General features: G+C 39.5%; 1 protein-coding gene across 1 annotated transcript in view; it reads right to left on the bottom strand.

Annotated features, from left to right (window-relative positions):
• Window positions 1-12,917, bottom strand: part of MMP2 (matrix metallopeptidase 2) — a 33,603-nt gene extending 20,686 nt beyond the window's left edge. The window contains exons 1-5 of the mRNA XM_010176050.1: window positions 12,601-12,917; window positions 7,701-7,927; window positions 5,980-6,128; window positions 3,740-3,868; window positions 1,968-2,141 (exon numbers count right to left, since the gene is read on the bottom strand). Of these exons, the coding sequence (XP_010174352.1) occupies window positions 1,968-2,141; window positions 3,740-3,868; window positions 5,980-6,128; window positions 7,701-7,927; window positions 12,601-12,744 (823 nt within the window). The 5' untranslated portion in view covers window positions 12,745-12,917. The remainder of the gene's footprint in view (window positions 1-1,967; window positions 2,142-3,739; window positions 3,869-5,979; window positions 6,129-7,700; window positions 7,928-12,600) is intronic.
• Between the last annotated feature and the right edge of the window lie 383 nt (window positions 12,918-13,300).

Genomic DNA, 13,300 nt, shown 5'->3' on the forward strand with positions numbered 1-13,300 from the left:
GAGAGTGCTTTCACTGCTTACGTTTGCAATCTTGTATGACTTCAGGATTTTACAAAGGTATCAGTCAGGGTATGTGGATCTCTACCTATAAACCAGGCTTTGTTCCAACTGTATCTGAGCATTTTGGGTATTTTAAAGAAATAAGCCCAGTTTTGCTCTTTTCCAGCTGGAAGGATTAACCTGAGGGAGAGGAGATTTGGGGGAAAGTGGGCAATGAAGGATATGGCAAAGTTTTAGCAAAAAATGATCATGTGGGTATATGTAAGTGCACGCATATAATCTACTGAAGTAAGTGTTAGGCTGAAGAAGCTAGTTCTGAAAGTCATGTAACTAACAATAACATTTTTTTTTAATTAACTGAAGACTGTTACAAGTTCATGCTTCTGCTTGTTCATCACGTACAGTTGTATAAACAGCTGTCACCAAGCTAGATCCCAGCTCTCGTAGGTGACTGTCTTATTATTTGTTATGACACAGCAATAGCAGGCAGGAGTTTTAGTGGCCCTGTGGGTCCATTGCTCAGGACATAAGGTAAGAAGAGTGACAAAGCACTTCCTGCTGCCAGGGGTTACAGCAATCAGTTACCTACCTCCCTTTCCCTTCCAAAGGGAAAAACTGAATGTGGGAAACTCCAGTACTGGGCATGTCCATGAATGTAGGTGCCAGCTCTGGAGCTGACAAATAGGAGAAGGAACAAGTGGCTGAAAGCCCCCTACCTTCTCTACTCTTCTCACTGCTCATAAATTAGTACAGTAGGCTACAGCCAATTATACTTAATTGCTTCTCTAAAGGTTTCCTGCTGTGTGATATACAGGAGATCGAATTAACACTCACATAATAATAAATTATCCAAAATTTTATAGCCAGTAGACTCATCAAAATCCTCAAGCATAGAAATACATGTTCCTGATGTTTGACAGGAAGCATATTGTTGTGATTTCATTTGAAATTTAGTAATCATATTGTGTATATTTTTAAAAGTTATGACTACATGAAGGCGTTATACACATTGTCTAATCTGTAAATATTTCCAAATATGAAATTGCTTATGAAACAAAGGATTCTGTTCACATTCCAAAAAATTGAAATTAAGAATGATCTTAACTTTCCTAGACCCTCTAACAGTTCTGTACAGATACTGACACAGAGTTATGGTTTCTGGAATACAGTGTCATTCCTGTATCTAAACTGAGCTGTTGGAACTGCTTCATGAGTAAGAGTCCTAAGACCAGCGTTAAAAATAAAAACCTAAATTCTAAAAATGTGAATGCTCTCATGGCTAGCAATTTGTAATGTGCCTGCATATAAATAACTTTGTACCAGCACAGATACTTAAAATTCAATCATTTTTATTTTGAAAAGTAGTATGAGGTCATTTAAAGGGTGATTTGTGACAATAATATTGTCACGTTGCATTAAAAAGGCTCCCAGACTTGGAGGACTTGGGCCATGAGTTGGTAAAATTGGTATGCAAAGTTACAGAGGTTTGACTTAATGAGTTTCATCCTTAACTGCTAGTTTTTGTCAGTTACTGCTCTTGAAGGAGATGCAATTGCAATTGTTAGTGGAGTGACCTGCAATTTAGGGAGAGATTTCTGTCATTTACTGTGCTCCATCTCTAACTTTGGCCCTATCCTTACTCTAAAAGGTGGTTGACTTTCCTGGATCATGAAACCAAACCTGTAGTGTCTTTGATGTGTATCTGGGTCCAACATTGCTTCCAACCTATCTTCAGTATGGCCTTGTTTTTAGAGAAATGTCTTGGCCTGGGTCATCATCTGTTATGAACTTTCCTACACGAAGGGAGCCTCTAGAGAGTTTTGTCTGCTTAGATACTGAGGAGATATTAAAGAGCAGTAAATGTAGATCTGTCAGAAAGGAAGTGGAAAAAGTACAAGTGGTGGATGGGCAAAATAAGTAGGGAACAGTCTACTAGGAAAAACCAATAGAAACAATGATCTACTTACACTCATGGGGACAGAAGCCGTATTTGCCATCTGCATCAAAGTCTTGGGTTGTGGAACACCAGAGGAATCCATCACTGCGTCCCGCATCTGTGCAGCTGTTGTATTCCTTGCCATTGAACCAGAAGGGAAATTTGCAGTATTCACCATCTGCATTTCCATACTTCACTCTAACCACTATAAAGAGAAGAAATGCAGTGGTGAAATTAGCCACCAATTGATATAAAAAATACAGTTTCTGGTCATCTCCTTTCCCTGGAAGACATTGGTATAGAAATGCAGTCTGAATTTCCACTTTGAAATTCAATATGCTGCTGGTTTTTCTACTGGCAAGGTGATCATAGCTGAAATAATAACTGGTAATTTTTAAAGAATTACATGGATATTACTCATGGTGAAGTGTTAGAATGAACAGTCCTTAGAATCAGCCCAGAAAAAATATATATGTTGTTGTTACTATGGCAATGCAAACTTGAAAACACGCTGTTAATGTATTTAGTAATTTAGCTTCTTTGGTAATGTGGTCTGAAATGTTCAGTGTAGTTTGAAAGGTTCCAGGCAGCAGCTGAGCATGAGGTGAACATGCCTTGTGCCTCATAAACCACTTTGGAACCCAAATTTCCAACTTGGCTTGGATGAGATCTGCCGCAGCACTGGGGGATAGGGTGGTGACAGAGACACGTCCAGGTCCTGGGTTTTATTTGTTTGTCAAATGTCATCCTAAGACTACATTACTGGTGCTGTAACGTATCTTAAAGTATAGATAATTCACTTATCCATAGCATTGTTTCTAATGGCAGTAATTAACTGGATGCTTGTGCAGTATTTCCACTTCCTCCTGTTCATGATTAGCCTGAGACAGGGATCCATTCCAGTTACTACATATACTGGTCAATGCTTCTGCTGAAGTTGAAGGAAAGCCAAACAGAAGGAAGATGACTGTTTTGGTATTAAAGTTCAATTGTTTTTTCAATGGGAGGACAGCTGAGAGAACTAGAATTTGAAATGGAAGGCAAACATGAGTTTGGATTATTATTGTAAATTTTAAAAATCATTTTCCAGTAGAAAAATTATAATTAGAAATATGATTGTTGCAAAGTTCAAGCAGAAAAAAGAGGTTCCAAACTACTAATACTTGGTCTTGTTTGTCTAGTTTGGATGATATTATCTGGACTTCAGCTGTTTTCTTCTAAAGGGTATGGCAAACTACCTGTTAAAGATTCTTGGAGATATTCTTTATCCACTATTTGATGTCAATTTTGTTTTGGTTATCAGCATGAGGGATTTATATTCCATTTGTTTTGATAGATAACATGAGTATATAAATCCCTATTCAGGTGGATGGTTCCATTTTTAAAAACTGGAGCCACAGCTTAAGCAATCTTAAAAGGATATGTTAGCAGAAAAGCACTGGCCCGTCTGCCTTTTACAAATGAGCTTAAAGATATTGTAGTTTGGGTACCTGAGAGCTGAAGCATTTGAAATCATACTCATGGCTCTGTACCTTTCCCACAGTTCAGGAAGGTTGTGCCCATTATTAATTCAGTTGTCAAGGGGCAACAGTAGGTGAACAGAAAGGGAAATCCTAGGTAACATTTATTTAGGAGTTACATAAACATTTTGTAGAGAACAATTGAAGTGGTATAAATTAATTTTCATTGCCTAACATTTATCGACATATCAATGAAAACAGGTAGTGCAGTGCCTGAAACAGCATTAAAACATAGCAGCCAGCCAGCCAGCCATGTGTTCTGAAATGTTAAGAAGTCTGATACCTTGCCCCTCGCCAAGAGTCCACAGTTCATCATCATCAAAATGGGAGTCTCCTCCGATTCCTGGCCCTGGTGCAAAGGCATGAGCCAGGAGACCGTCTTTGCCATCAAATGGATAGCCATCACCATGTTCTGCAGGAGGAAGCAGACAAAAAAGAGCAGTTTCTAATGACCTCAACTCTGTCAGAGTCTATACGTGAATGATGACTATCGTGTGTACTTTCCCATCCAAGGCAGCAGCAGAATAGTCTGGTGAATGAGTTTATTGGTGTGGGTTGTGCTGGCAAGACTGAGCCAGAAGAGAAGCAGACAGTTCTTACAAAGACCATTAACTGTCAGTGCTGCAGTTGTCACAGCCTGTTGTTTTATATCTCATAGGTATTGTGGAAAGGAATCAAAGTGAAGAAGAGTGAAATATTGTACATTAGATGTATGACTGCATACACGCTGCTATTTCTCAATGGAGACTGATGGGAGCTGTAAAATAAACATTGTAGATGAGAGATATATTCAAATAATTTGTATCAGTCTCCAACACAGAAACTGGTAACTAAAGGTAGATTTCTTTTTGCAGGCTGCTCTTTTCTGCTGCACCTCATACTGCTGTGCTTTTTTCTTTGTGCAGGATACTACCTACTTTAAGCAGGAAAGCAAATCAGCTGAGTGTCTCAGTAGTGAGCACGGAAAGGTGGTTCTTACTCAGTGCTCTGAGTGCTCTGAAGGAGCCTATTCCTCCCTCACATCAACCACCCCAAGACTCAGACAGCTCCCAGGGCAACAGCAGGTTAAGTAGCTGTCCTGTTATTATACTGTAGGCTTTTCTTGGAAGTACACCGCATGTGGGTAAGGCAGGCTGGCAAGGGCATAACCCTGGTATTCATAGCTTTCCCACCACACTGACCTGAGCATCAAAGCTGGCTGCGAGCATATCCAGTTCCATCATTTCAGGCCTTTTGGTCTGATGTCTTGCCATTTCACAGAAGCCCTAAATACACAGGCCTGTGTATTTCATGTCACTCTCCTAATACTGGTTCAGTTCATTCATTTCAGGAGACTAGTGTGTCAGTTGTCAAGGAGAAGATTTAGCATATATTAGGTGCTTTACTCCCCTTTATTTCAAAGTAGATCCTTTGCTTAAGAGAAAGCTTAAAACTTAAAAACCTTGTGGATGTCCCAGCTCCTGTGAATCTGACGTGCAGTAAAGTGGTAAGAATGAATGAATGTGGAAGAAGTTCTTCTCCCACTGTTTCTGAGCTGACTATAACCAGCAAGTACTGAAACCAGCAGAAACACTTCTGCTTTTGTAAGACTTCTTTTTTGCAAACCAAGCCAGCCTGGATGAGGATCTGAAGTTTTGAGTTCTGTACAGAATCTCTGAAGCTTTTGAGGTCAACTCATCAGTAGCTAAAGCAAAGAAAACCAGCCTGAAATGGAGACTTCTACAAAGAGGTCAGTTGTTCTTTGAACTGTTCACTTCATTTCCAAAGTCTACCTCCCAAGTGACTGGCTGCACAAGTATCTTCATTGGTATTAAAAATTCTGTGACTGCCTGTAAAAAGTTAAAATGCCCCAGGTTTACACTGAAAAGCTATAAACATTCTTTCAGGGGAAACCAAAATTAATTGAGAAGGCATGTACAACAAAAATTAATCAAGTCACCTTTCATCAGCTGGACTCAAACCATAATTCAGCTTACGATCCATGTTTTAAAATTCCTCAAGGCCAAAGAATGCATTGAAGCCTGCATTCTGCTATGCTAAAGAACAGAGACCAGCTATGGAGTCAAAATTGAAAGTCATAAACCCATTTTTAAGCTCCAATATGTTCGGAGCTCCAGCACTATCACTGGAAAACTGAGCATGGAACTATAAATAGAACAGTGTGATGGCATTCTCTTCCGGGGCAGGAAGCCAGCTCACATCATCTGAGGGTCTGTACCAATATTTCCCAGTTCTATTTCTGATTTGTAAATTTAAAAATAAAATGTTGCCCCTAGTGATTCTCTTTTGGAAAGATAAATATAGTATAAGGATATTGTATAAATACTTCTCTCTCATGTATAAGAAAGAAAACAAAAATATCTTAGTGAAATTAGATCTTAGCCTGTAGAAGCCAAATGCAAACTAGGACAAGGTTTGCCAGAAAGGCTCACGGGTACTACTTATGGAGGGTGGATCATTCCAGTACTAAGAATTAATGAAAGGAACAAAACCAAAAACATATATAAAAAGAGAAAAATATACCCCATCGGCCAAAATTAATCATAATGTCTGCTTCTCCATCGTTTATTCGGTTAAATCTCAGCGGTGTGACATCACTCCAGACTTGAAAGGCTCGAGCAAAGGCATCATCTACTGTCTCAGGATCCAAATCTGGGGTATAGCCTATAATCCTTGGAGGTAAAAGAAGAGTTAAATAACACAGGAACCCCCTCCCAGTATTTGTTGTTTACTGATCAAAACACTGAGTAGACTCAGTAGTGAAACCGCTTAAGAGGTAACGCTGCTCCATGTGAGCTCTGGACACTTTGATTCAGAGATGTGTTCGGATGTGGTGCTCACTATTTATTTTCTTTTGGAATTGATGCAGCAGCATGAAAAAAATTATACAACCAGAGGCTGTCGAGCCTGCATGGCAGTGGGCCTTGTACAAAACATTCGGGGTTTTGGATCAGTGCTGAGGTGCTGCCAAGACAACACCTCATGTTTCTTTTGCTCCATTAGATGTGAGGTTTACATTTTTGTAGCCTACCTAACTTGCTGTAACTTTAGGCATGAACATACGAGCACATCTGGATGTATAAGATTTATTTACCAGAAAAAGAGCTCAGTAATGTTCTGGATGTTTCAAGTGTGGGTTGTTTTGCTCTTTAACAATAACAAAACCCGCCCTTCTTCCTCATCTTGGTAGTTAGCTGTGTATTGTTTCATCCCAGTTGAATGCTATCGTGTGTGTCGGTTACATTGGCAATGGGATACGTGGAAAATAGGAGGTAGAAACCTGTGAGAGAGCTGTAGGCCTGACATGAGGAAGGGACAAACTCTTCAGTGCGCTGCTTTCTTCCTCTTTATATATTTTAATTGGACTACTATAACTTGTATTATAGCCAGCTAACCTCTGTGTAGTGACAGCTTTCCACTTCTGTGCTGCAGGGGATGTGCACAGTGAGGGAAACTACTGTGTGCCTACGGAGAATGAGGAGGAATCAGAGGAAATACATCAGCAAGTGGGGTCTGTGAGAGTGGCCACAGGTTTTTCCAGTGTCTGTTAGGCTAGTCGCAGAAGGAGGGATGCTTTGAGTCCTAAATTGTGGGGAAGCAGCAGACCAAGTCAAGCAGCTAAGGCAAATCTACTGTTTGTTCTCATTGGTGCTAAAAGTTTGTTCCTGGACTACCTAAAATAATGAGACTTTATTACTGGCTTCAGAGAGCGACATTGGTTCCTAACTATTCAGAGTAAGAGTAAGAAATTAAAACATACCAAACCTTTAGCAGTAGGTTTGCTTTAAATCACGTCTGTATATATCTGAAATACGATTTTTTAAATGTTAAAATCTATTTGATGACTTCCATTTTTATGACTGCTGAATGCAGAGGAGTTTGTCCTTCTCCATGGCCTCTGCAGTCAGTAAGTACCATGGTCGCTGCCGAGCAGATGAGCAAGTGAGATCTCCTGCTCCAGTTCCTCTAGGGTACTTGCAGAAGAGCAAAGAACAAAACCAAAATCTCTTTAGTCTCAACTAGAACCATAAAGTTGAGTTTTAGATGATTATTCCTGAAATTTTACAATTTGAAATTTCAGAGGTGTTTGCTAAAGCATCTGGTACTTATCCAAACACAAAAAGAGATCCTCATTCAAGAAATGCTTTCTAGCTCTCTAAGCAGCTACTCCACTTCTAAGTGTCTTGTTTAATAGGTTCTTAAAAGGTTCTAGATGAGCAAAACCCAACATCACCAGCCAGTACCTGTATGATATATGATTCTTTTCCCATTTTGGCTTTCTTGGAAAGAAGTTGTAGTTGGCTACATCTGGGTTACCACAGCGGGGTTTCTTCATTGTCTCAATAGTATTTTGATCCAAATCTCCTGTTTCAGGCAGCCCGAAAAATTTCTGCATTTTCTTCAAAGTATCTTTCAGGACAAATAAATTGCAGTTGTCTTTTGGACACCCATAGTATTTATTCAGGTATTGCTTGAGGGGAAAAAAAAAAAAGAAAAGCACAGAACAAAGACTTTAAAATTCCTAAAAGAAATAGTTAATCATTACAAATAAATACTGTAATTCCATGTTAGCTTCCCATCTATAATTTGCAAGTTTTCTTTTCAAAATTACTATTATTAGTAACTGAGAGACTAGCAGAATCTCCTTAATTGATATGAACCATCCTTGATCACACAACATGGCTAATTAAGCAATCATTTCCACTATTAGCTAGCACCTTTACTTAATGAATTGCTTTCATTAAGTAAGCAGAGCATAGAGCTTTAATGTAGAACTACAAAGTAAAAATAGGTTTATCTTTTTGGGTTTCCTTATGATGTATAAATCTGCTTACAGTTTTAGATTTTGTGTATTTTTTTTTTCCCCATGGAAGACTCTATGGATTATTGAGAAACTTGTCAAGGTATCAAAGCAACCACACAAATGAGACCACGTTAATTGAAAAGAACAAAACCAAAACAAACTACTCTTTATTCAGACTGCATAGACCATTGCAAAGACCTGAGAAAGGTGGTCTTTGGTAACATCTCAGTCGCCTGGGCACTGCAGCTGATTAATATCTGCATACTCCTACTTGGAACTCCATCAAACGCTCCAGCAGATTGTGGCTAGACTGATCTTTCTGATACAACCATGGTGGCAGATTACAAAATTATCTTTCCTTAGAAAACAGTGGTTATAGAAGATCAAAAAGATAGCACAAATCCATTCTTTTAATTTCTTATCTAAAATAATACCCACCCAAGCATCCTCCACTTTCTATTTTGATCAGTATGACTTAATTAGCAAGTGTAGTACAGTGTTTGTTAAAAAAAAAGTCTGTCTGTTGTTTGCTGCTGCCTCTAATCCTGGAGGAGCAATGGGTTAGTCTGTTCCCTGGCAGTTGTTCCAGTCAAGCAGGCCTGTCTTTCAAATGTGTGCTGAGAAGTTGCATATTTATGTTAAACTGAAATGTAGATAAGCAGCTGTAGTCCTGATCGTCCTTACGTGGTCCCCACCTTCTGTGCAATACACAAGTGAGACCACACAAACAATGTTGTATTTTTTCCCTTAGGTTCAGTGTTTACTGTCAGAAAAACTGTGAGCTCCTTGGGGTAGGGACCGACCCTGAGAGAATGCCTGGCAGTCTCTAGCACATGGTGAAACCTGCCATAAAAAATAGTCATTTGAATGAAAAAGGTACAAGTAGCAAATAAGAAAACTTCCAGTTGTATCTTCAGCAGCTGTAAAATCCCTTATCAGCTCTGTTCCTAACTGGAGACAACATGGCCACACAACAGACTGCTGGCTAGCTCAAGGTTTTGGAGTCAGTGTTTGAATCCAGACTGAATTTGGCAAAACTGGTAGCTCAAGCTGTGGCTTCAGCTTGGACTGTCACACAGGTAGGCTCAGTCGTGGGGTTTAGGTACGTACAGCTTTAGATTGTTGAATGTATATCCCCACTGGGGAGTAGATAAATGGATTATGATGAAGATGTTAGTTTGGGTGCTTCTATAATGATTAATAACCTATCATTATCTAATTATTTTAATTCACAGGTTCTGAACAGCTTAACTAAACTATCTGGAGTTGTAGGGTTTATCCAGTAATGTAAATCTTACAGTTCTCTTGCACAGAGATTTCAGGAACTCTGCACTCCAGTCTGGGTTTGCAATATTTCATGCCTAACTCTAAAGCTGCAGCCATGTCGGATGGCAGGTGTCCCCAAACTGATGTTTAGCGCAGCTGAGAGCTGAGGTGCCCTTGCCAATGGCGCTGTTAGACAGGAAAGTTGCAGGTTACTAATGTATCCGGTAAAATGGTCTGTAGCAGAGGAAGAAGCATCCTTCAGATATTGTATCAAAAATATAGAATCATAGAATGGTTTGGGTTGGAAAGGACCTTAAAGATCATCCAGTCCCAACCCCCCTGCCATCAGCAGGGACACCTTCCACTAGACCAGGTTGCTCAAAGCCTCATCCAACCTGGCCTTCAACACTTCCAGGGAGGGGGCATCCACAACTTCCTTGGGCAACCTGTTCCAGTGTCTCACCACCCTCACAGTGAAGAATTTCTTCCTAATATCTCATCTAAACCTCCCATCTTTCAGCTTAAACCCATTTCCCCTTGTTCTGTCATTAACTGCCCTTATGAAAAGTCCCTCCCCAGCTTTCTTGTAGGCCCCCTTCATAATCTTTCAGCTTAAAGCCATTTCCCCTTGTTCTATATTAACTACAAATCGAGGGTAGGAAAACACCCTAGATAAGTTAAAGATGTATTTGCCAAAAATGTGTCAGAAAAGCTGGGGAGAATTATTTCTAACTGAGGATTACAAGAAGCCTGTCAAAATGACTGCACATTTCAGTTCTTGTGCCAGGAAGTATTCCTGAGGGAAATGTTACTTTATGTATCTAATTAATTGACTGAAGTTCACCCAGGACACTGGGGATAAGACCACTACATCAGCAAAATGTAGCAAAGGTTATTTGATGACTGCAGTTGGTCAAGCCTGGATTTCACCATCCTCCTTGTTCAGTCCAAGCGTACCTCATCTACCCTGCATAGGAAATGGCTCAGAGCTTACTCACAATAAGGATTTGGTCAAGATGCTACTACACCATTTCCTTCATAAAGTCCTCCATCCACCTACTGACTAAGCACAGACTATGCCTAGTTTTCGTGATTTTTATAACTTCTGATGTGGTATTTCTCCAGTGGAGACTGTGGTACTGGCAAATAATGGACACAGGATGGTTTCACCTTTGCTACCACTAAGCTTCTGTCTGCTCATAGTTAGTGGGCCCTGGTGGAAATTATGTGAAACACGTTAAGAACATGATGAAACAAGCCAGTTTGGAGGATCTGTTCTTATCCCAATTTTAATGTAGTTTGATAGATTTTCTTATGCTTCTGTTTTTGTCTCCCAATGAGTACCATAATAGAACATAGACTATACATCAGAACTGAAGTTTACTGAAGGAGCAGGATGCTGCTCTTGCTATTTTAGGTTTGGGAGTAAGATATACAACCAGAAGTATAAAACGAGTAAAGAATTTTGCTAGGATTCTAAATAAAAAGCTAACCCCCCTCAGTTTTTCCTAAAATGGTGATTTTACTGAAGATGAGAAATGAACATAACCAGCTGTTCTGTGAGAAGAGAATCTTGAAGAAAATGTAGTGTCTATGTAAACCACATCTTGGCCTAGGCTGTGAAATTCAGTTTCCCCACAGTCAGCAGGGAGCTGTGGTGATCTGGAATTTTGATCCAGCCCATTAATGAAACAGGGTCCAGCTGCAACATAGCAATTTGTGTTCTGACGCTGCGCGTTGAGGCTGTGCTGGTGGAGGGTGTGAGGGAAAGGCAGCCAGTTAGCATTGCCCAGGAATACTGCAGGAAAGACAAAGAAGAACTGCAGTGTTCAACCAGCTTGTAATTTTCCTCTGAGTACACATAATAAATAGGTTGTTCGAAAGAAGCGGAGATGAAGGGAGATGTGGACTGCTGTTGCTGAATAAAAGCCTGACTGTGTCTGAGAAAATGGATTATCCAAGAGTGGTTAAATTACTGTTAGGCATGTGGGACCCCACTCTCCTCTCCCACATGCACTTTCTCCCCCCATCCTCTGGTTGCTGTGCTACTAAGGCAAAAACTTGGGTGAGTTTGTTTTGTTAAAGGCTGAGGAGAGCCCTTTTTGGGTCAGTTTGTTTTCCTAAACTTTACACCACAGTTCCCATCTGGAAATTCTCTCTGTACCCTCCCCCAGACCTTCTTTAACCTGGCAAGCTTTCCCAAGATGCACACCAACTCCTAAAGAAAAGTGACCAACTTTCAAACCTCTATACCCAAAAAGAACAATAATTTATCTCAATCTTCCTTAAAATGGACTTACTGTTGAAGAAGAGAAATGTCTATAATTTACATGCTAAAATAAAGATAATCCATCTCAATCTCCACTTAAATGGACTTCTCCATAATGTCATTTTTATGAAGGTCTGCAGGGCTAAAATAAGGTTAGAATAAAATTCTGTAGAGTTATAGCTATAATTTGCTAGTGTCACAGAAATCCAAACTCCTTTTTTTATTCCAGATTGATCTTGGAGAAAAAAAAATTATTTAAACCTCTGAGAAGATTATTTTTTTTCAAAGTCAAAGCTAGTCACAATGGCTTCTGAAACTCGAGCCAGCTTTCAATTGCAACTGGCCCTTAAAGCTGTGTTTATGCAACACACGGTAAACAATCTGGAAAACAAACTCCTGAAAGCTACGATACATGCATTAAGTGAACCTCGACAGCCCTCACTTCTACTTGATTTAAACAAAAAAAATTAGATGTCTCTTATTTGCCTTTCTCCCCTCTTACCATTGCAGTCTTTTGATTGTAGTCGCTGTGATTTAATTAAATTATTTTGCATGTTCAGACTTAAGGAAAAAAAAAAACAACCCAGACTTTCTTTGCCGGCTTTAAAAATTTTAAGAGAGGAAACGTTACTTGGCTCTAGCTTTAACTTTTGAAAGCTGATACCTTTGCTAGCTAGCTAGCACTTCCAGAGGCTCTGGGGAGAGAATGCTGCAGTCATTCCTCAGCCTCAGCTGAAACAAGAAAGAAACATCTGCTTATGAAACAACAATATAAATCTGAAACAAAGATTAAACCAACACTTACCACTGCTAGTTCTTTGTCTGTTTTGGGAGTGCTGTCTCCAGGAAACTTAATGATTGGTGACGGTGCAGCTAAAGTTTTGTTGAGAAGATATACTTGGATTAATAGTACTTTAAAAACAAAGCCACAGACAATGTGAGTCTTCATGCTGCCTAAACTTGTGCTCTCCGCTTTGGAAAAAGCTGTTCCCCAACTGCCTGTCAGGTACTTTAGCTGCACAGTGCACCAGTTGCTTATCTGCACATCTTAAAGTCTCTGCACCGTTTTCTCTTTTGCTTGCTCTAGCAATTCCTTTGTATGTTTAAAACATCCAGATGCGCAGTCTCAAGCTACCACAAGAGGAAGTCTGAAAACTAGTGGAAACATGAGAAAAGGGCAGTTACCAGATGTGATTGCTGTGATTTTAAGGTAGCAACAGGCAGATACTTATTACTGCTGAAAGAGGCCACATTTTCTCCTCATTTGCATATATGAAAGTGTGTAGTTATGCCAGAGAGCAGAAAAAAGCAAAATCTGACTTAATCTTGAAGGTGACATGTCCTATATATATTGAAAATTTAAAAACTTAAATAATTTCCTAAACATTGTTTTCCTGGCTAAGTATTTTTATTATTTTTTAGCCTAAGTTTTTTTGCCACAGACATACTAATCTGCTTTAGTCATATGTGGTTAGAATCCTACACAGTGCCTTACAGTAAACATT

This window comes from Antrostomus carolinensis, unplaced genomic scaffold, assembly GCF_000700745.2.
Source record: "Antrostomus carolinensis isolate BGI_N321 unplaced genomic scaffold, ASM70074v2 scaffold40549, whole genome shotgun sequence".
In the NCBI taxonomy this organism is placed as follows: domain Eukaryota; kingdom Metazoa; phylum Chordata; class Aves; order Caprimulgiformes; family Caprimulgidae; genus Antrostomus; species Antrostomus carolinensis.